The 23,592-nt window shown below is 40.6% G+C and overlaps 1 protein-coding gene across 1 annotated transcript in view; it reads left to right on the top strand.

The window, feature by feature from the left end:
• fntb (farnesyltransferase, CAAX box, beta) overlaps window positions 1-23,592 on the top strand; it is an 80,923-nt gene that overhangs the window by 20,852 nt on the left and 36,479 nt on the right. Inside the window, exons 3-5 of the mRNA XM_043698076.1 lie at window positions 11,568-11,640; window positions 19,630-19,721; window positions 20,715-20,861. Coding sequence (XP_043554011.1) covers window positions 11,568-11,640; window positions 19,630-19,721; window positions 20,715-20,861 — 312 coding nt within the window. The remainder of the gene's footprint in view (window positions 1-11,567; window positions 11,641-19,629; window positions 19,722-20,714; window positions 20,862-23,592) is intronic.

Genomic DNA, 23,592 nt, shown 5'->3' with positions numbered 1-23,592 from the left:
TGTATCTTTGCATGTCATATGTAAAGTGGTGCTCCACCGCCATTTTTGAAGCATTGCATATAATGTAAGATTTTACTGCGTAAAGTTCATTTTTCTGTTGTCGTCTTGTTCCTCTTCCACTTCTCGTCTAGTCACTGCTTGACATCAGCTGGACTCTCTAAAACAGACTCCTAGGTCTCTGTACAGGGCTCTGGAGTCTTGGTTACAGGTCTCTGCCACTCCGAGACACCAACCACGCCCTCCATCTCTTCAGTAACTTCCAGTTCCCCGGCCCCCAGTGCTTTACCTTCATAATGGACGTGCAGTCCTTATACACGTCCATACCCCACAAGAATGGCCTCCAGGCCCTCTGCTTCTTCCTCTACAACAGACCCATCCAGTCTCCCTCCACCTCGCCAAATTAGTCCTCACCCTTAAAATCATTTCCTGTAACTCCTCCCATTTCCTCCAAATCCGGGGATTGCCGTGGGCATGTGGATTGGCCCCAGCTACTCCTGCCTCTGTTGGCTATGTCGAACAGTCCCTCTGCAGTTCCCCAACTCTTCCGCCGTTACATCGATGACTGACTGGCTGACTGCATCAGTTCAGTATCCTGCATCCAGGCTGAAGTGGAGCAAATCATCGATTTCACCTGCAACTTCCACCCAATCCTCAAATTTATTTGTACGTCTTGGACACCTCCCTCCCCTTCCCCGACCTTTTCCTTTCCATCTCCAGCAAGAGTCTCCAGTTGTATGTTTACTACAAACCCACAGACTCTCAGAACTACCTGGACTACACCTCTTCCCAGCCAGTATCCTGCAAGAACTCCATCCTGTTCTCCTAATTCCTCTGCCTCTGCTGAGACGAGGAGACATTCCATTCCCAAACATCCAAGATGTCCATCTATTCAAACAACGTGCTTCCCCCTCCCGTCATCCAGACAGCCCTCCATCTCACCGACTCCATTCCCTGTTTCACCCTTCTCAACACCCCTCCCGAAAGCAATAAAGACACAGTCCCCCTTGTTCTCACCTACCACCCCACCAGTCTCCGTTCCAATGCATCATCCTCAAACACTTCTGTCAACTCCAACTAGACCCCTTCACCAAGAACATTTTCATCTTCCCCTCCACACCCCTCTCTGCCTTCCGGAGGGACCGTTCCCATCGACATTTCTTGGTTTGTGCCACTCTCCTCACTAATCCCCCTGAATCCCCAGGTACCTTCCCCTGCAACCGAAAAAGATGCAAAACCTGCTGGTAAACCCCCAACCTCCATCCAAAGCCCCAAACAGTCCTTCCGGGTGAGACAGAGGTTCACCTGCCTCGCTTCCAACCTAGTTTACTGCATCAGGTGCTCCTGATGTGGTCTTCTCTACATCGGGGAAACCAAACGTAAACTTTGGGAAAGGTTCGTCGAGCATCTCAACCATGCTCACACCTCCCAGTCACCGCCCATTTCAACTTCCCCATCCAGTCCCTTTCCGACCTGACCATTCTTGGCCTCCTCCGTTGCCACAACGAACCAAACTGCAAATTGGAGGAACGACACCTCATCTTCCACCTGGGCAGCCTACAGCCTGGAGGACTCAACATTGAGTACTCCCATTCCCTGACTCCCTTCCCAGCCCCCCTCTCTCCCTTCCACTCCTCCCTGCTACCTACCGGATTCATTCCTCCCATTGACCAACCAGGTCATACCCTCTGCCTGTCTTCACCTCTTCCCCACTTCCCCACTACCTGATGCTGCCTGGCTTGCTGTGATCTTCCAGTCTCCTGCTTGTCTACTTGAATTCCAGCAGCTGCCTTTTTTTAATCTACTCAAACAGTTTATGGCTGATCTTCTACTTCAACATTAGTTTCCTTCACCATCTCCAATTCATTGGTATTTTTAATATCTAGAAAATTATCAGTCTTTGCCTTGAATAAACTCTTAAGTGAGGACTCTAAAGCCATCTTGGGGAGGCAATTCTAAAGTTTCATTTTAGGGTGAAGAAGTTCCTCCTCATCGCTGACCTAAATGGCCTACTACTTCCAAGGCTGTATCCCCTGTTTCAGACTTCTCTAACTATCCTGTCCTGAATTTACCTCGGTGGGCAGGTCCTAGTGTTCCATAATTCCAGTAGAATTCTCAAGATCTTTTCTAGTCAGTAATGTGTTAATTCACTGCATATTTCACACATGCTGCAAAAATATTAATTAATAAGTTCTAAGAGACAGTAAAACATTCAAATCTTCTAGTTAGTTGCTGTAAACCTGAAAATTCTGCTGAGACTCTAATCTTTCTTAGCTGGGGAATGAAATCCTCAATAAATTTGCTGCAGAGTATCTATGAACTCATTGTTTCACTGATTCAGAGCACAGCATAAAGCAGCAAATGGAAGACTATAGAAATGACTTTTAAAGTATATATGCTTAATTTGTGGTCCATTGCTACTTATAACACTCTGGTAGGGTTCATTTTGCAGTGCTGCTGTGTTTGGTAACATCTTTAATGCTGCTGTAGTATCGGGATAATCCTGATGCACAAAGCAAATGTCTTTAACTTTCCCTACTGTACACATGTGATCTTGATGGCATGAACTTTATGCATTATCATGGTGAAGCATGGAAAGCATCTAGTTTTACAGGATTTGGAGATGCTGGTGTTGGACTGGGATGTACAAAGTTAAAAATCACACAACGCCAGGTTATAGTTCAACAGGTTTAATTGGAAGCACACTAGCTTTCGGAGTACAATCACCTGATGAAGGAGCGACGCTCCAAAAGCTAGTGTGCTTCCATTTAAACCTGTTAGACTATAACCTGGTGAAAGTTTTACAGCAAGTACAGTACTTGGTTCCATGTGGCGTGTGACACTGGGAAATGAGCGGTGACTAAGTCAATTCTGCAAGTTTTTCAGTAGATGGAGGCAAAGAGGCAATTTACAGACTTTGTGTATCATTCTTCATTATTTGGCTGTGCTTTTCCTCATTAGTTTTTTTTTTAGTTTTTAGTAATTAGAATTATTAGTTTACTTTTCAATGAATCTGAAAGTAATGCAAATTTGTTTTTCTTGTCATTTTGTAATTTTCTCTGGCTGGCCAACATCTATTGTCCTTGAGGGTGGTGATGAGCTGCCTTCTTGAATGTTAAAAATCACACAACACCAGGTTATAGTCAAGTGGGTTTATTTGGAAGCACTAGTTTTCAGACCACCGCTCCTTCATCAGTTGGTTGTCCAATGTTGCAGTTCACATGCTATTGGTAGACCCCAGGGCCTATGGAGTGAGTTCATCATGAGGAGTAAACATTTCTGTTCTTATGTTGAAATCTTTTGCCCAAATTCCTCCCAAGTTTAGTGCAAAGACTTTTTTACCCCTGATGAGGGGTTGAACTGTAATTGTAGGATTTTCAGTTGTTGTATTGGTTGGCAATATATAAAGTACAATGATTTCACTTGCCACAAAATGTAATTTAATTCTTTTTTGACAAATATAGAGGCGCTGAGCTTATTCACTTGAGACTGAGAATATCTCAGGATTGATTTCCCAGATTCTGTTCAGTTATGCTCTCCAATGTTAGCGAGTTTGCAGATCATTTTGTAACCTTGAGGTTTCTAAAAGGAAATGGTGTTCCCCAGCACCATCTATTTAAAAATTTCATGTGTATAGCGTTCAGCTGAAGGCAGTATCAAGCTGAGTAGTAATGCTTTTTACAGTTTATTAATCTATCAACATGGCATGTGAAATTGAACAGATTAGATTGGATTAGATCCCCTACAGTATGGAAACAGGCCCTTCGGCCCAACAAGTCCCCACCCACCTTCCGAATAGCAACCCACCCAGATCCATTCCTCCACCTTATATTTACCCCTGACTAATTTACCTAACACTATGGGCAATTTAGCATGGCCAATTCACCTGGCCGCACATCTTTGGATTGTGGGAGGAAACCGGAGTATCCGGAGGAAACCCATGCAGACACCGGAAGAATGTGCAATCTCCACACAGACAGTTGCCTGAGACAATGGACTATAGTCACGTGTGAAGGAGATTATAGGAGAGTGACACAAGACTGCAACTGGTGAAGGTTCTGTACAGGTGCAAGAGGAAAGAGAAATTTTATTAAAATTACATGAAAAATTAGGACACTAAATCCTCTGATTTTTTACCCATAAGTTCAAATATTCCAATTTGAGAACCTGGTTTTAGCACCATTTTGAATTTCTTGTTTTTGCTAATGTCAACTGGTGAAAGTGTTCAGCATCTACTTTTAGACTTGATATATTTTTATCCCTGCACTATATGAGTTAAATATAAAACATGTAAAATAATTGTTGTAAAAAATTGCAATAAATTCACCGGGAGGTACTTGGGTTAATGATGCTGTACCATTAGTAAGCTGTTGATGATTCATTTACCTATGTTGACCCAGAGCAGAAAGAAAGCCATTAAAAAGAGGAGGCTGACACTGTGATCAAAAATCTGACAGTTCTGACCTTTCAGTTTTTATTAAAGCTGCAGCGTTGCTACAGCTTGAACCATAAGTGACATTAACCTGATACTGGGTAATTACAGGCACTATGATTCATGCAATGAACTAGGGATGGTGCTCTCAGTTCCTGAGAGTTAAGTTTGCGTTTCACTTTTTTCCACCATTGTCTTGTGTTTCCTACCTAAACGCTTAGTTTTAACTAGACAATTAATATTATATCTATAATTACTGATCAACTGCTGAGAATTGTTTAAGTTTCAACTCAAATGACCTGAAATTTTAAGCAATGAAGAAGATATGATCAAATATTGCTGTACCACACCAAAAGAATCTAGAAGCTCTTCAAGTACTATTTCTAGTCAGTCCCGGGTTTTCCTGCTGTGTTGTGTGCCAATAAACGTCATAAGACCATAAGACATAGGTGTGGAAGTAAGGCCATTCGGCCCATCGAGTCCACTCCGCCATTTAATCATGGCTGATGGGCATTTCAACTCCACTTACCCGCATTCTCCCCGTAGCCCTTAATTCCTTGTGACATCAAGAATTTATCAAACTCTGGCTTGAAGACATTTAGCATTCCGGCCTCCACTGCACTCCGCGGCAATGAATTCCACAGACCCACCACTCTCTGGCTGAAGAAATGTCTCCGCACTGGCTCTACTTTGGTGTAAATTGGCAACTGCTTCTTCTGGAGTCCTCTGCCCAAGAGCTGGTCCACTTCCCGATGCTGCCATCTCCAACACAGACAGGACAAAGAAGCAGATAATGAAATGATCCATGGCAGAATAAGGTCAGACCCCTTGTGTTGGGTTCAATCTGATTCCTACCTGAATCCCACATTGAGGCGAATTGTGCTCTGCTGCAATTGACTTGCATTTTTAAAGGGAAATCTTCCCAAAATTCAGCGTTTGGGTTGATGAAGGTAAAGCTTCATCTTCCCAATTATGACGTGTGTCTAATCTCAGCTTAAATTCAGGAGCAGTGTTGGGGAGGAAAGCAGTAATCCTAAAATATGGAAAGCTGAACAGGTTTGTGTGTGTTATAAATTACTTTGTATTAATTCAAGGATATCATTTTGGAAACTTTGTTCTGTTCAATAAATTGATTTGTATTCAAATCATACTCCAACAAAGGCTCATGCAAATTGCATTTATGAGCCTCACTTCGTTCATTCATTTAGTCTGTTAATATTCCAGTGCTCAGGGACTTGGAAGCAATTTTTGTTGCAAACGTTTCGTCCCCTGGCTAGGCGACATCATCAGTGCTTGGGAGCCTCCTGCGAAGCCTTCGCAGGAAGCTCCCAAGCACTGATGATGTCGCCTAGCCAGGGGACGAAACGTTTGCAACAAAAACTTCCAGCTCGGCGAACAGAACCACAACAACGAGCACCCGAGCTACAAATCTTCGCACAAACTTTGAACTTGGAAGCAAAATTAGATGACTGCTGAAGACTGAGTCTCTACTGTCCCAACTTGAACATTTACTGCTCCCATATAAAGAAATCCTGTAATTGGATGCTAAGACTGATAGTTATAGGGAGTTAACCCCTCAAATGATGGAATATTTTAATAACTGGCTTTGTGGATTTATATTTCCAGTTTCTCGATTTCTTGGCCTAGCTGATTGTCGAATGCATGTTGTGTGACCTGTGAACTAGATGCATAATTGTGTTTTAATAACAAGTTTCTTTAGGTAACTCGAAAATGAAATTAGTTTGAGAAAAATCTCCCATCTTTGTTTCTGAGAGTTACAACTGTCTTGGTTGAAAGAGCAATGAACCTTATTTCAGATTAGCACCAGCACCACTTAAAGCAGAAGTTTAGCACTTCACTTGAAGGGCCTAAGATGATAATCCCTCCAAGATTGCCTTTGCTTCAGGATGAATCTACTGATATTAGTTTCACAGAGCCAGTGATGATCTTAAACCTTTTTTTATTTGCATCAACCTTTTTAGATCAATATAAAGCTAATTTTTCAAGCATTTCTTCAGAATCAGACTAGCTCCTGCTTGGTATAATTTTTGAGTAGCCTTTCTACAATAGAGCTCCCAATACAATACTTCTGACATGGGGTTGATTGTTGATTTATGACTCTGCTACCTGCCATAACCAGCACAACGTTAGAGTTGGGATAAAATTATTTCCAAAAACCCAATTCTTAAGTATATTGGTTATATATTTTTCAACCTCTCATTATTCAGGTGATAAATACTTTAAGATTCGATCATGCAGGTTATGACTTGCTCTCAAAATATTTATGGGTTTGTGATTTGTAAAAAGTAACCTATGCATTGTTTAACATGTATATATGATAGTACTTTGCCAGGGTTCATTTATGCTGCTTTGTGTAACCGTGGTGCAGAATTGGATGCTGTCAGCTGAGGTCTGAGTTATATACAATGATTTGAATTAAGTCCAATGTGTTTTATTGGAGCAGTTTAACAGCTGCAGTGCGAGCTTATCTTGTCTGATTAAAGCTTCAAATGCTATTAAACTTCAAGTTCCTTGAAACAAATGCAATAAATTGCAATGGCCATGGAAACCATGACACGTGTAATTCTGTTCTAAATTGTGACATCCTCACTCATGATTATTGAGCAAATTCTATTTAGGATCTTCTTTTTCTGCAACCTTAAAGGAACATACTAAAAATTGCTCATGTATAAGACAGCCCAAGAGGAATTATTACATTTCTAGCTTTTTAAGAATTTTGTACTTTTCAATCTCACTTCTTAATTGAATTGTTATATGTACTGGATCAGTCCCATCTGTAACAATAAATTTGCATGCGACAATTTAAATGCTGTGTATTTGGGCAGGGTATCAATATACAAGAGTACTGTAACTTTCTTTATATTATGTGGATATGAAGTGCAAGATGATATTTGCAAAGCTAAGTGTCAGAAGATTCAATGTATTCATTCATAGTCTGGTTTGGACCTAGAATTATAGAAAAACAAATTTCACAGCCTGCAAATGTCTATTTGTGAACTCTTCGTGTTAGAACTCTTGATAACTTTCGTTATTTTTATTCTTTTATTATTTTTTAATTGAGAGCTGGAAATGACTTGTGGATTTGGGACAGCTTATAGTAAATGGAAAAGAATAGGCCAAACAAGCTTTGTTTGTGAGACCAGGGTCTGCAGACTAATTGTAAGCTGATTCTTAATTAAAGGGGTTCCAACAGACATAGAACCCGATGAAGAGAGTTGTGTTTAAACAGAATGTAGAAGTGGGTGATTAACAAGGTCAGTACCTGGGAATTGGTTCTAGGAAGTCTGGAAGAGCGCCTGTTTTCAAGCAGATGAAAATTGTTGAAAGGCAAATGAGGCCTTGAGAAGAGTAGATCAGGGCATAACCAGAATTAGAGTCATAGAGATGTACAGCATGGAAACAGACCCTTCGGTCCAACCTGTCCATGCCGACCCGATATCCCAACCCAATCTAGTCCCATCTGCCAGCACCCGGCCCATATCCCTCCAAACCCTTCCTATTCATCTACCCATCCAAATGCCTCTTAAATGTTGCAATTGTACCAGCCTCCACCACTTCCCCTGGCAGCTCATTCCATACAGGTACCACCCTCTGTGTGAAAAACTTGCTCCTTAGGTCTCTTTTATATCTTTCTCCTCTCACCCTAAACATTTGCCCTCTAGTTCCGGACTCCCCGACCCTAGGGAAAAGACTTTGCCTTTTTATCTTATCCATGCCCCTCATAATTTAGTAAACCTGTTCAGCTTTTCCCTATAGCTGAAATCCGCCAACCCTGGCAATATCCTTGTAAATCTTTTCTGAGCCCTTTCAAGTTTCACAACATCTTTCCGATAGGAAGGAGACCAGAATTGCACGCAATATCCCAACAGTGGCCTAACAATGTCCTGTGCAGCTGCAACATGACCTCCCAACTCCTGTACTCAATATCTGACCAATAAAGGAAAGCATACCAAACACCTTCTTCAATATCCTATCTATCTGCAACTCCACTTTCAAGGAGCTATGAACCTGCACTCCAAGGTCTCTTTGTTCAGCAACACTCCATAGGACCTTACCATTAAGTGTATAAATCCTGCTAAGATTTGCTTTCCCAAAATGCAGCACCTCGCATTTATCTGAATTAAACTCCATCTGCCACTTCTCAGCCTTGTGGCACTCCACTGGTCACAGGCCACCAGTCTGAAAAATAACCCACCACCACCACCCTCTGTTTTCTACTTTTGAGCCAGTTCTGTATCCAAATGGCTAGTTCTCCCTGTATTCCGTGAGATCTAACCTTGCTAATCCGTCTCCCATGGGGAGCTTTGTTGAACACCTTACTGAAGTCCACATAGATCACACCTGCCGCTCATCAATCTTCTTTGTTACTTCCTCAAAAAAGCTCAATCAAGTTGGTGAGACACAATTTCCCAAGCACAAAGCCATGTTGACTATCCCTAATCAGTCCTTGCCTTTCCAAATATATGAGGAGAAAGTGAGGTCTGCAGATGCTGGAGATCAGAGCTGAAAATGTGTTGCTGGAAAAGCGCAGCAGGTCAGGCAGCATCCAGGGAACAGGAGAATCGACGTTTCGGGCATAAGCTGAAGAAGGGCTTATGCCCGAAACGTCGTTTCTCCTGTTCCCTGGATGCTGCCTGACCTGCTACGCTTTTCCAGCAACACATTTTCAGCTCTTTCCAAATATATGTACATCCTGTCCCTCAGGATTCCCTCCAACAGCTTGCCCACCACCAACATCAGGCTCACTGGTCTGTAGTTCCCTGGCTTGTTCTTACCACCCTTCTTAAACAGTGGCACCACATTAGCCAACCTCTAGTCTTCCGGTACCTCACTTGTGACTATTGATGATACAGATATCTCAGCAAGAGGCCCAGCAATCACTTCTCTAGCTTCCTACAGAGTTCTAGAGTACACCTGATCAGGTCCTGGGGATTTATCCACTTTTATGCATTTCTAGACACCCAGCACTTCCTCCTCTGTAATATGGACATTTTGCAAGGTGTCACCATCTATTTCCCTACAGTCCGTATCTTCCATATCCTTTTCCACAGTAAATACTGATGCAAAATACTCATTTAGTATCTTCTCCATTTTCAGCGGCTCCACACAAAGGCCGCCTTGCTGATCTTTGAGGCCTGTATTCTCTCCCTAGTTACCCTTTTGTCCTTAATGTATATGTAAAAGCTCTTTGGATTCTCCTTAATTCTATTTGCCAAAGCTATCTCATGTCCCCTTTTTGCTCTCCTGATTTCCCTCTTAAGTATACTCCTACTTCCTTTATACTCTTCTAAGGATTCATTCGATCTAGCCTGTCTATACCTTACAAACCCGGATTCAATTCCCGCCTCAGGCAACTGTCGGTGTGGAGATTGCACATTCTCCCTGTGTCTGCGTGGGTTTCCTCCGGGTGCTCCAGTTTCCTCCCACAGTCCAAAAATGTGCAGGTTAGGTGAATTGACCAAGTTAAATTGCCCGTAGTGTTAGGTGAAGGGGGAAATGTAGGGGAATGGGTCTGGGTGGGGTGCTGTTCGGAGGGTTGGTGTGGATTTGCTGGGGCGAAGAGCCTGTTTCCACACTGTAAGTAATCTAAAAATCTAAGTAATCTACATATGCTTCTTTCTTTTTCTTAACCAAACCCTCAATTTCTTTAGTCATCCAGCATTCCTTGTACCTACCAGCCTTTCCTTTCACCCTGACAGGAATATACTTTCTCATGATTCTCGTTATCTCATTTCTGAATTCTTTCCATTTTCCAGCTGTCCCTTTACCTGCGAACATCTGCACCCAATCAGCTTTCAAAAGTTCTTGCCTAATACCGTCAAAATTGCCCTTTCTCCAATTTAGAACTTAAACTTTTAGATCTGGTCTATCCTTTTCCATCATTATTTTAAATCTAATAGAATTATGGTCGCTGGCCCCAAAGTGCTCCCCCACTGACACCTTAGTCACCTGCCCTGCTTTATTTCCCAAGAGTAGGTCAAGTTTTGCAGCTTCTCTAGTAGGTACACCCACATACTGAATCAGAAAATTGTCTTGTACACACTTAAGAAATTCCTCTCTATCTATAAACCCTTAACACTATGGCAGTCTCAGTCTATGTTTGGAAAGTTAAAATCCCCTACCATAACCACCCTATTATTCTTACAGATAGCTGAGATCTCCTTACAAGTTTGTTTCTCAGTTTCCCTCTGACTATTAGGGGGTCTATAATACAATCCCAATAAGGTGATCATCCCTTTCTTATTTCTCAGTGCCACCCAAATAACTTCCCTGGATATATATCCGGGAATATCCTTCCTCAGCTGTAATGCTGTCCCTCATCAAAAATGCCACTCCCCCTCTTCTTTTGCCTCCCTTCCTATCCTTCCTGTAGCATTTGTATCCTGGAACATTAAGCTGCCAGTCCTGACCATCCCTGAGTCATGTTTCTGTAATTGCTATGATATCCCAGTCCCATGTTCCTTTTAGTTTTTTGGAAGAGTGTTCTTAGCTGATGCTGCGACAGCATGAAGATTTGAAAGCTCCCTGCTTAATCTGCTATACCAGCTTTCAAAAGCACAGAGATTAGAAAACTGAGTTAGAAGTAATGTTGTCTGCCTAGGTGCATTATGAAGGTGACCCTGATCCACATTTATGCCTGTGAATTAATGCATTGTGAAAGGCATTTAAGTAATCTGGCCAGTTTTGTTATTTTCTTTTATTTATCCATTAACTGTCTTTGTTTGTTTGCCTTTTGTGTGAATGGGCGGTGAAAACAAATGCTTCAGTTATAAAGCTTGTTTTGTGTAATTGCTAAAGTTATTATATATTTAATAATAGTTAAGTCTTTTTATTTGAGATACCAACTGGTATCTGGAATTAATTATTCACCAAGTCTTAGATTGATTATTCAAAAGTCTGCTTAGGAACCATTGGAGTAATTATTCGGAGTCTTTTGGTTTAATTTTACTGTGTGTGAATTCAAGAAAGTGCTAATTTGGTTCAGCTGTCTTTCTCCATTGCCATAATTTAATACAGCTTAAATACATAAATGAAAATATTAATTATGCAACTAGTTTTGATTCATTGCCATCAAATATCTGCATTACTTGATTTAACCATATGTACTTTTTTCCAGACCTGTCCTTCAAAGAGAGAAACATTTCCAATACTTGAAGAAAGGTCTGAGGCATCTCTCAGAGTCGTATTCGGTAAGACTGCAGGCAAGAAAAATGGATGGGCAAGGATCATGTGCCTTAAAATTTAATGTGTAGGTTCAATGGGAAATTTGAAACTTAGGTGTTAATATCTTATTAAAATGGATTTTCTTTTGTGTGCGTAAAATGATTTTCAATTAAACTTGTCATTCAGCCTTAGCCAAATTTGCCTTGTGTACACCAAGTACAACATTGCAGCAATTCATTAAGTTTATTTTGACAGCACGTTCCAAACCCACATGATTTACCACCTGGAAGAGCAAGGATAGCAGATGCATAGGTACATTATCTGCTGGCAAATTCCACTGCAGTCAATATACCACCCCTTCTTGGAACTACGTTACCATTCTTTCGTCATCATTGGGCCAAAATCCTGGAGCCTCCTTTTCTTAACAGCATTGTGTGTGCACCATCAGGAAGGGAGCTCACTATGTTAGGGATGGGCAGTAAATGAGGACCAAACCAGTGACATCCATATCCCGTGAAAGCCACTTTATGGCTACTTTTTATACTGTCTAGTATTTTGAGAAGGTCATCAGTTCTGATTGGAATAAAATTGAAATATGAAAAAATATAACCGAAACTAACAGGTGTTGAATTAACAGGTCCCTATCAAAGACCAGCTGATATTTTTGATTCTTTAAGCTCTTCACTTGGAGAATACTGTGAGAAAGTGGAAGGATTGATATACTTATTAAAAGTGTGACACAGTACAAATTATTGTTTCATTAACATAACCATATTTTTTATATTAAATGACTCTTTTGTCCCATAGGTTGAGAGGGTTTTATGGGCTCCTATATGTGGGACAACTACTTCCTGCTCTGACTGATATAAATATCCCACTTAAAGTTAATCCACAATTCAGAGACTGAGCTCCAGTGTTAATTGGGTCTCAAGCTGGATGATGAAGAATGAAGCTGGACAGTAATCCTTTTTTGATAATCGGTTTATTGACAAAAAGAGCCATTAGATAGAGGCATTAGAGTCTGTCTGCCACCCACAGTGTTCCCTTATTTATCAGTGATTTTGGAGATGTTTTCCAATCGCCCTGTTCAGAGATGTTATCACACCCCTCTGAACAGGTGGGACCTGAACCTAGTCTTCCTGAATCAGAGGTACAGACACTGTCACTGTGTCTCAGGGGTCCCATGCAAGTGTTGTTGGTACTTAATTAAGTAGTGCCCTTCACCTGTGTAGCTCAGCAATGTAAAAAAACATCGGATTGAAATCTGGTCTCCACTTGCCACTGTTTGGTGTAGATCCTGAATCTTGTCTCTTCTGACTTTGAAGAACATGCTACCACTATCTTCCAATTTAATTCCGTTGAGTCAATGGAGGAATACAGAAATGGACAGTGCAGATAGCATAAAGGAGATGTCTAATATATTTGGATTTTCTTAAGGATTTTGATAAGGTGCCACAGGATAGGCTATTTATAGAACCCATTTTGTTGGAGGTAATGTCTTTGCATAGATGGAGGATTGGCTAACTAATAGAAGACAGTTGGGATAGGGGAGACATTTTCAGGATGGCAACCTGTAACCAATGAAGTGCCACAGGAATCAATATCATGGCCACAATTAATTGCATTGTGTCTCATAATAAGGGGTCGTACGTATAAGACAGAGATGGTCATAAGCGCGCAAACATCAGCTCGCCACCGTCAGATACAAACAGCACTCTCTCATTTCTAACCACACACAGCAAAGGACACAAATTCAACTGGGACAATGTAACTATCCTAGCATAGGCAAAACAGACACGCCAGAGAATTCCTTGAAGTCTGGCACTCCAACTGGAATTCAATCAATAGCCACATTGAACTGGATCCCATATACAAACCATTCAGATACGCGTACCAACAAACAGAATCATATAAATACCAGGTGGAACAGATCACCAACATCCTATCAAAGACGCACTGATGATGTCACCTAGTAAGGTGATGAAACGTTTTCAGAAAAACACACTGGCTCAGCAAACGAGTCCATGACTTCATTCATAACCCGAGCTTCTTAAGAACTCTGATATCTGAGTTTATTTTATGCCCTGAGACTTTGTAGTGAAATCTGCTTTTCCCTGGAATTTGAAGGAAACAAATTTCAAGTTTAGAAGGTTTCCACAGTTGTATTTCCATTTTGGATGAAGTTTATCTTGTAGATTTTATTTTGAATTAGTGGAGAGCATTGTTTTATTAATATTGACACTCAGCATTCCTATTGGTCTAGATTTTGTGGTCAGCAGGGAAGAAAGATATTTATTGGGCTGTTTGGTGTTGATTTTAGATTAAGAAGGCGGTTATTGTTAATCTGCCATCTGTAATGATCTTGGGTGTTTTGAGGTAATTAAATCCTTAAGTAAGCTATGCACCAAATTCGATTGAAGAATTCTCTCAGTCCACAAACTCAGAATTAAAAGGCACTGATTATCATTCACTTTTATGGCGTAGAAATGAGATTGGGATGTATGAAATAACTCCACAGAGGCTGGTATCCCATCACCAAGTCACCCTTTATTTCTTTGTGCTGAAAACTTGACACTGGTCTGACTTCCTCAGATCCAGCTCTCTGAATGAATGTAATCTCTGATGCTCCTGTTTTTTTCTTTTCTTTTTTCTTATTACCCTCACACTACCGCCTAACTGTGGTAGTGCTTTTTTCCCCAGCACCCATGTTGTGTGTGCAGGTGTGAGACACAGTGAAAGACACAAGGTGCATGAATCTTTATTCAGTTTCCACCACCAGGAAGAAAGGAAACACCCAAGTGGCCAGTGACAAGCAGTGCCTTTCACATCAAAGGGCAGTGCTGCGTGATCAAACAGTGAAGGGGAGGATAGGGGTTGAATTAAAATAGAATTGGACGGGGGATGCTCCTGTTTGTATCTGTCAGCCAGGGCTGTCTGATTAGACCAGATGAATAGCTCCAATCAGGGAACTCATTCTGTGAGGTCCATCTGCCTGACCTTGTTACAATCACTACAATGTGCAAGCGGGTTTAAAGCTGAAATATATTAATCAATTTAGAAAAATGTCTTTTGCAGTTTTTTTAAAAAAAGGATTTTTTTAAATGGAGGAATACACTACTGTAGACTTCTAAAATTTGTTTATTACGGCCAAAAAAAGTGTTTAATTACCATGTTTTAGAATAGCATTAGGAACTATTTATACCTCATTCAACAAGATTTACATTTTTGAATGGAATTTGCAGGGAGAATATTGCATATAAAATTTAAAGTTTACTTCAAATTACTGATTCCTTGTTTCTCTGAAAGTTTCACTATTGCCTCCCATGGAGGAGCAGTCTTGTCACCTGTAGTAGTTTCCTTTTTTCTATGTTTAACTGCTGATGTGTAGATGCCAGATGTTGCGATTATTTTTACACCATGATAACCATGAAAGCTTGCAGTTTGGTCATCATTACAACTGCAGATTCCAAGCTATTGATTATTTCAATTATAATGTTCAGTTTTGGCCTGGTTATTGATAGAAATGTCTGCGTTTAGACAGGGACATCAGCCATTTGCAAGCCTTTCCCTGAAGGCAAAGAAAATTGCTCCTGCTGAGTTGTCAGTGGGAGAATACGGAAAACAGAACGAAATAGACCATTCAGCCTGTCAAGCCTACTGTGCCATTCAACAAAAACATGACTGATCATTTACCTCCATATCTCTTGGTTCCTTTACTAGATGGAAATTTAGTGTCAAATTAGAATTGCAAAAAAAAAGGCTAATAGTAATCATACTGGCAATTTAAAAGCGGTGTGTAGCTGAAGTTTGTTGTTCTTCACATTAAGAGGGTTGAAAGGTCGCTCTGGTAGGCAGAAATGTAGATTTGGGGTTAGATTAGCCATGATTTTACTGAATGAGTGAGTGAGCTGCTAGGGGGAGGAGGAGGAGGGACTTGAATAAGACATTTCTGGTCCTGATTCATATGTTTGTATGTAATAGGATAGCTCGTTCAGAGTTGGGGAAACACAATGGGTCAAGCTGCTTTCTGCGCTTTCATTCTATGATTCAATGTAGTCACCTCATAGAGGCATCTCTGGAAATTCAACAGATTGCACGAAGCTTGTCCTACTTAATGTATTGATAATAATGTTGGTATGATTTTAATAATGTTGTATCTGTCCCTGGTAACAAACCAGAGGATAAATGCTCAATTTATATACTGTGGTGTCAACATCCTGTATTCCTCCTGTTATTATTCTCACTTGGCCATCTTTATGGAGTTGATTAATTTTCTGGTCTTATGTTGAAGTGTGAAAAATTGTGGATAGTTGGTCAAACTCTTGGACCTTCATCAGCTACCATGTGTGAAGCAATCACTAAGTCCCACCTGGAACACCAGGGTGGCAGTAGCCACCATCAGCATGTTCTTCGAATTTGCTTGCTATCCTGACATTGAAATACATTTCCAATGCTGCATTAAAATCCTATAACTTCCTCCTTAATGACAGTACAAGAACTGGAGCAGTTCAAGAGCATAGTTCAGTACCTTCTCAAGGGCATTTAGAATTAGCAATAAGTAATGACCTTGCAAGTAATGCTGGCATCCCATAAGCAAATGAACTAAAACATTCAGTTTTCTTGAAGAGTTCAATCAAGCCATACGTCACCATTCTAAATTCCAGGGATTATTGACCAAATTTATGCAATTTATCCTCATAAACGAATTCCAGGTACATCACACTTCCTACGAGGTGAGAAGCTTGGAACTGCTCACAATATCTGACTAGGATTTTGTACAACTGGAATGTAATTTCTGTCTACTTATTGTTAATTTCCCAGATGCACTCTGATGTCCAGCGATACATGAATTCAAACAGCAAAGGCAGTAACTGTGCAGGTTCTCTCTCTCGTACAATGACCTCACCATGTGCTTCCTTTGTCTGTTCTTCTCCCTTCTAAAACTGCGGTTGTTTTGACTTTATTTTTCCAAAGTTCCAAAACAATGCACTAGCATATAAAACAGTAATTGCTGCTCCTGGAATTCGAGGAAATCACCTCCAGCACCTCAAAAAAGGAGCGGCTGTTACAGCCAGAAATTTTTCCTGTCCTCCCACTTACAGAATACAGGGAGAACTAGCCATTTGGATACAGAACTGGCTTAAAGGTAGAAGACAGAGGGTGGTGGTGGAGGGTTGTTTTTCAGACTGGAGGCCTGTGACCAGTGGAGTGCCACAAAGATCGGTTCTGGGCCCTCTCCTTTTTGTCATTTATATAAATGATTTGGATGTGAGCATAAGAGGTACAGTTAGTAAGTTTGCAGATGACACCAAAATTGGAGGTGTAGTGGACAGCGAAGAGGGTTACCTCAAAATACAACAGGATCTGGACCAGATGGGCCAATGGGCTGAGAAGTGGCAGATGGAGTTTAATTCAGATAAATGCGAGGTGCTGCATTTTGGGAAAGCAAATCTTAGCAGGACTTATGTACTTCATGGTAAGGTCCTAGGAAGTGTTGCTGAACAAAGAGACCTTGGAGTGCAGGTTCATAGCTCCTGAACAGGCTGAAGCTGTTTTCCCTGGAGTGTCGGAGGTTGAGGGGTGACCGTATAGAGGTTTACAAAATTATGAGGGGCATGGATAGGGTAAATAGGCAAAGTCTTTTCCCTGGGGTGGGGAAGTCCAGCACTCGAGGGCATAGGTTTAGGGTGAGAGGGGAAAGATATAAAAGAGACCTATGAGGGTGGTACGTGTATGGAATGAGCTGCCAGAGGAAGTGGTGGAATTGCAACATTTAAGAGGCATTTGGATGGGTATATGAATAGGAAGCGTTTGGAGGGATATGGGCCGGGTGCTGGAAGGTGGGACTAGATTGAGTTGAGATACCTGGTTGGCATGGACGGGTTGGACCGAAGGGTCTGTTTCCATGCTGTACGTCTCTATGACTCTATGTATTTTTTTTATTTCTTCAGGTATAAAGGTCAACATTAAATTAATTTTTAAAAATTAATTTCTGTACTTGTCCATGACACATTAATGGTCTGTCTACCTGGACTCCCAAGCCATTTTGGATCTCCAATGTTTCCATTGCCTCATATGGAAATTATCTAGTTTTATCACCTTTGAATCAAAAGTGGATGATCTTGTACATGCGTACATATAAAGCCATTTGTTAAGGTTTCAAGCATTTAATAAATCTGTCAACACCTCCTTGAAATTCTATGCTTCCATATCTACTGCTTTCTATCCATCTGTCTTTGCAACATTTAATCCTGTATACATGATGTTGTCAAAGCTGGTCTGTTATATCATTCATACAAATAAGTGAATCATTAAGGAATCATCACATTTAATTTAAAACAAACACAAATTAAGAAGGTTATTCCACTGTCTGTGGACCAGATCCAGGAGCTGGAGGTGAGATTGAGTTATGTTGGCCACCATTTTTAATTCATAGAATGCCACGTCGTGTTGAGTGAATTAAAAAAACAAACCCTGTGCATGCAACAGGAATTATATTTTCTAACTTAAGGCTATTCGGTGAGCATGTGGAATGAGATGAAAAAGCCACTTTTGACAAGGAACAGAAGCATAAAACATTTCATATGGCATCAGTATGGACTTAACAGATGGGAATTCACACCACTTTGCAAGGTCAGTTTTGTGACAGCTGATGAAGGTCAAAGTAACAAGTTTGAAATATCTCAAAGTACCTCATGTTTACTAGTTGCATGGGTAGTGCTACTACTAAATTGCTACATTATGATATGTAAGCACTGATATATCTGCGATATTTACTCATGTAGTGCTTCACTAGTAGTGTATGGGGTGTGTGAGAACACATTGAATTGGAGTTGAGTATCTCAAGGCATGATTGAACATGGCTTCTCATTTAATTCCATACCTTTTGATTCCTTTACTAGCTGGAAATTTAGTCTCAAATTAGAGTTGCAAACAAAACATTTAAAGCTAATAGCAATCACACCGGCAATTTAAAACTGGTAGCCAGAAGTAGGTACTGCAGTTGTAGCTCAGCACCGCCCTCATGACCTGTCCCACCTGTCTATCTTGCTTCCCACCTGTCCACTCCACCCTCCTCTCCGACCTATCGCCTTCACCCCCACCTCCATCCATCTATTGCACTTTCAGCTACCTTCCCTTCAGCCCCACCTCCCTCCCATTTATCTCTCCACCCCCCCTGCTCCTTGGATGCTGCTTGACCTGCTGTGCTTTTCCAGCACCACTCTTATCTTGAATTTAAAAGTGTTGTCAAACCAAGGCTTGTTGTTCTTCACATTAAGTGGGGTTGAACGTTTACTGGGGCAGGCAGAAATGTGGGTTTGAGGTTAGATCAGTCATGATCTTATCGAATGATCAAGCAGGCTGCTAGGGGTTGGGGGTGTAATTGGGCAGGAGAAGGGGTTGATTCATATGTTTGAATGTAATAGGATAACTCGTTCAGAGTTGAGCTGTCTTCTGAAGCACAAGCAGGGGAGTGAGGAAGTTTTTAGAGGGAGCCGGAGAAGAGTTCTGAATAAAATGCAACATCTATACCTGAGCCCAGACTAGTGTGTTAATTTCACGTTTATCTGAAAACCCCAAAGTGCCATATCAAGTGACGTGTTGCTCCAATTCAAAACCTGCAGCAAATGGTTTCATTCCATTTGAGAAACTAACTTTAGATTGGGAAAGAGTATTTATTTGTTGATTTCTAAGCATTCTCTTTGCTTTTAGATATTCTCAATGATCATACTTTATTTAATAACTGGGATTGATTAACTCAGTTGGCTGGATGGCTGGTGTATGGTGCAGTGTCGGCTCAATTCCTGCACTGGCTGAGGTTACCAGGAAGGATGTTCCCCCTCAATCTCTCCCCTTGCCTAAGGTGTGGTGATCCTTGAGTTAAAAGGTTGTTTTCAGACAAAAGCTGCAATACAGCTCAAGTAAATTTGATTAATGTTTCTATCCGTTTGATCTTTCTCTGCTTTATTTCTTTTATAATTTGGTTATAAATAATGTTTTTGTTTTGGTTTCAGTGTTTGGACGCCAGCCGGCCCTGGCTCTGTTACTGGATCTTGCATAGCTTGGAGTTGCTAGGAGAACCAATCGATGATTGTATGGCATCAGAGTATGTATATAAAGCTTAAGATCCTTTTAGTTGGTGAATGCCCATGTGAAAAGTTCGGTTTTGTTTCATATCTGTTGTTTGAATGAACCAAATTTGTGTTCGAATATTTTCGTAAGTATCTTTGACTGAGCATTGCAATTCATATCCCTTCTATGTTGAAGCAAAAGGGAAAGAATAATATTTTGCAAAGTCAGCTCTGGTATTTGTAGATATTGACTTGAGGGAACTAATGAGACCAATTTTAGAGAACTTAATATATATTATCTTCTACAGTTGATACAGAGGAATTGTTGATTGAACAATGATTTATTCAGCAGATAAGTGTAGCATCCTGTTCTATCTCGTTAGAGGTCCCATATGATTGAGAACACATTCCAGTACCTGCCCAGAATAGAGATGTCCAGTTGAACTTAAACTCAAAAGTACCTTGCCAGTTCCTAATTTTGGTTTTGTGCTTTAACAGTATGCAGTACGTACACCAGTCAGTCTTCAGAGACTGCTCATGGTCTGAGCTTCATAATGGTGCTCAAATTCAGTGGCAAACAGTGTTCATTTCAACATGGACAGCAAAATCCAACAGGTTACTTTGTTTATTTATGAAAGTCTAAATGTGCTGCTGTAAAATGAAAGCCTAAATTTTTATACTCAAAACATTTTTCCAGATGTTTAATGCTTTATTATTGGGCCAGGATTGCTTCTACTGACATACGGCCATTTTAAGTTGCACTGTATTCCAAGTAAAGGCACTTGACCATGTTGATGTCTGCAAAGTGTAGTTTTGAATTTAAGTTTTGTGTTGAGACAATGGGCACCATATTTGGGAACTGAGGGCAGCCAATGCTCAGGTATTTGTATAGGAAATGCATGAATACTTGCCTTTTTCAACTGATACTGTTCCTGTTGATCAGTTATTGATGTGGTCTCTTGCAAAAGATTAAAAACCATAAGCTGTACAACAATTTAACAGTTACATTTTTCATCCTTTCTAAATAGTATCTGTCAATTCCTATCACGATGTCAGAGTCCAAATGGTGGATTTGCTGGTGGACCAGGCCAAGAGCCACATCTTGCACCGACATATGCAGCAGTGAATGCACTCTGCATTATAGGCACAGAAGAGGCATATAATGTCATTAACAGGTAAGCAATCATAGCAATCAAAGAATAGTACAAAAGTACCAACAGGAGAGTTGGATTGTTATGCTGTTCAAAACCAAAACATTCAATGTAAATTTTGTGCAGTATATATTATATACCAAGAAACAACAGGGAATCTGCACAGTATGTCCAACCTTCAGTTTGGCTTATTTTTTTAAAAAAAACAGTCATATATCTATTTGAAAGGCATACTTAGATCACATATTCACACTCTGACTGCTATAATCTGAAATGGAAATCAGTATTTTTTCCATTAAATCTTGCATCTTGAAACATAAGAATGTAAGGAACATCTGAAATAGGAGTAGACCCCTTGAGCCTATTCTACCATTGAATAGGTCATAGGTGAACTTTGACTTGAACATGTCAAAGCTTCACGACATCCTGAATGTAAAAACTCTTCTTCCCTTCTTTAGTTATTAATAGTCTAGTGCTTAGTCTGAAACTCTGTCCTCTGCTTCTAAAATCCCAGCCAAGAGAATCATCTTTACTGCATCCACCCCATTGAGCCCTGTAAGAATTATATCCAGGCTTGTTAACCCGAAATCTGATTTACTTGTAGATTTCACAGAAGCCATGGTAAAATGTATTAGTTTGGAAAATCGACACTTGAACTCAAAATCAATAAAATAATTTCTTAATTCTTGACATGGCTTGAACTACTAAACTTGAAACTTAATTGAGTATCTGTGTTGCAAACCTTTTCTGAGAGTTTGGCAGTTCATTGGCCCAAATTGTATTAAAAATAATGGTGAAACCGTGGTGCACTTGTTGGCAGTTAAATGTAGTGATTTGGAAGTTGTGGTGCTGACTGCAAAGTCTGGGGCATTCAGCTTCCCCCTATGCTATTACAACTCTGTGACTACTGAACTGAATCAAAGTAAAATTGGGAAGTTTTACACCATTTTATATCCAAGGTCCCCTCTCCATTTTAAATCTATTGCCTTTTGGTGACCCTCAGCAGATAGGTAATTGCCTCATAATCTCAATCATTCTTAATTAAAAGCAGTCAAACAAAATGACAAAAATGACAAGCCAGTTGTTTGCTAGGTTTAAAAGACTTGCACCACAATAAATAGTGAAAGTGTTGTGGTTAAGTCAATTTTGAAATAAAATGTTATTACAGCATGCTTATTTTAATATGCAAAGTTTGCATCGTCTCTCTGTCTACATTGCATGAAATTTGATATTATCAGCCTCATGAATAACAACAGTAATAGGAGTTGGCCGTTTAGTCCTCAGGCCTGCTTTGCTATTGCTGAGATTATAACACTTAAGCTGGTCTGACTATAGCCAGAACTCCATTTTCCTGTCTTGCCCTCATAACCCTCAACTTCTGTGTCAATGAAAAATATACCTGTGGACAGTTAGCAGGTTTTATATTTTCCTATGGTCTTGCCTGTAAGTCCCACAATTGTGATCATTATCCCTTCATATGATACCGTTGACCATACATCATCCATGAACCCACTTTGGGCAATGATTCCCTACTTTTTCATGTTCTTCAGTCAGTATGTAAATTGTTGTGGTTCTGTTCGCCAAGCTGGGAATTTGTGTTACAGACGTTTCGTCCCCTGTCTAAGTGACACCCTCAGTGCTTGGGAGCCTCTTGTGAAGCGCTTCTGTGATCGTTCCTCCGGCATTTGTAGTGGTTTGTCTCTGCCGCTTCCGGTTGTCAGTTCCAGCTGTCTGTTGCAGTGGTCGGTATCTCATTCCTGAAGAAGGGCCTGTGCCCGAAACGTCGAATCTCCTGTTCCCTGGATGCTGCCTGACCTGCTGTGCTGTTCCAGCAATAAAGTTTGGATGCGGATCGTTAGCTGTCTTCCTGTTTGTCCTATGTAGTGTTTTGTGCAGTCCTTGCATGGGATTTGTACACGACATTGGTTTTGCTCATGCTGGGTATCAGGTCCTTCGTTCTGGCGAGTTGTCTGAGAGTAACTGTTGGTTTGTGTGCTGTTATGAGTCCTAGTGGTCGCAGTAGTCTGGCTGTCAGTTTGGAAATGCTCTTGATGTATGGTAGTGGGGCTAGTCCTTTGGGTTGCGGCATGTCCTCATTCCCAGCTCGGCGAACAGAACCACAACAATGAGCACCCGAGCTACAAATCTTTGAGTATGTATATTGGCAAGTATTTCCTGAATTCTTAAGTCCTGCAGTTGTAGGCCTCGTGCATGCAAAGTACGTGGCGCTTATTATCAACACTATGTTCTCAGAATTTGAAAATTCATGATTCATAGTCTCCTCCCCCGCCATAAGGGATATGATTAGTGTCGTAACATGAAAGCATTCCTGATACCTCCAATAACTTTTCCTGATTTAAGTCCATTCCCTGCATCCTCTTATAAAGAATCCTGACACTAGGTGTGAAATCTCCCCCAGATGGTTTGAAACAATGACTCAATGCTGTTGGCTTTAATAATTGCATTTAGATGAGCACAAAAACAAACGTCTTTTTGCTGTTGGAGAATCTTCATGCAGCATTGAAGGTAATTTTGGGTCCTAACCATAAACTAATTAGTAATTGCTATATTCCATCACTATTTGTAAGGAATTTTTATGTTCGTTTGCTTATTCCTGTACTGTTTGTAACTTAGAATTGACTAATCTGCTGATATTTTGTCCAACATCTCCATTATTGCATAGTTTCTTTGGCACAAGTGTAACAATGTGTAGTGTGCTGCAGGTCATGCCCTGCTATTCTGGAGTTATCCCAAA

This window comes from Chiloscyllium plagiosum, chromosome 10 (genome assembly GCF_004010195.1).
Source record: "Chiloscyllium plagiosum isolate BGI_BamShark_2017 chromosome 10, ASM401019v2, whole genome shotgun sequence".
Classification (NCBI taxonomy): domain Eukaryota; kingdom Metazoa; phylum Chordata; class Chondrichthyes; order Orectolobiformes; family Hemiscylliidae; genus Chiloscyllium; species Chiloscyllium plagiosum.
This window is presented reverse-complemented; position numbering and strand designations above follow the sequence as displayed.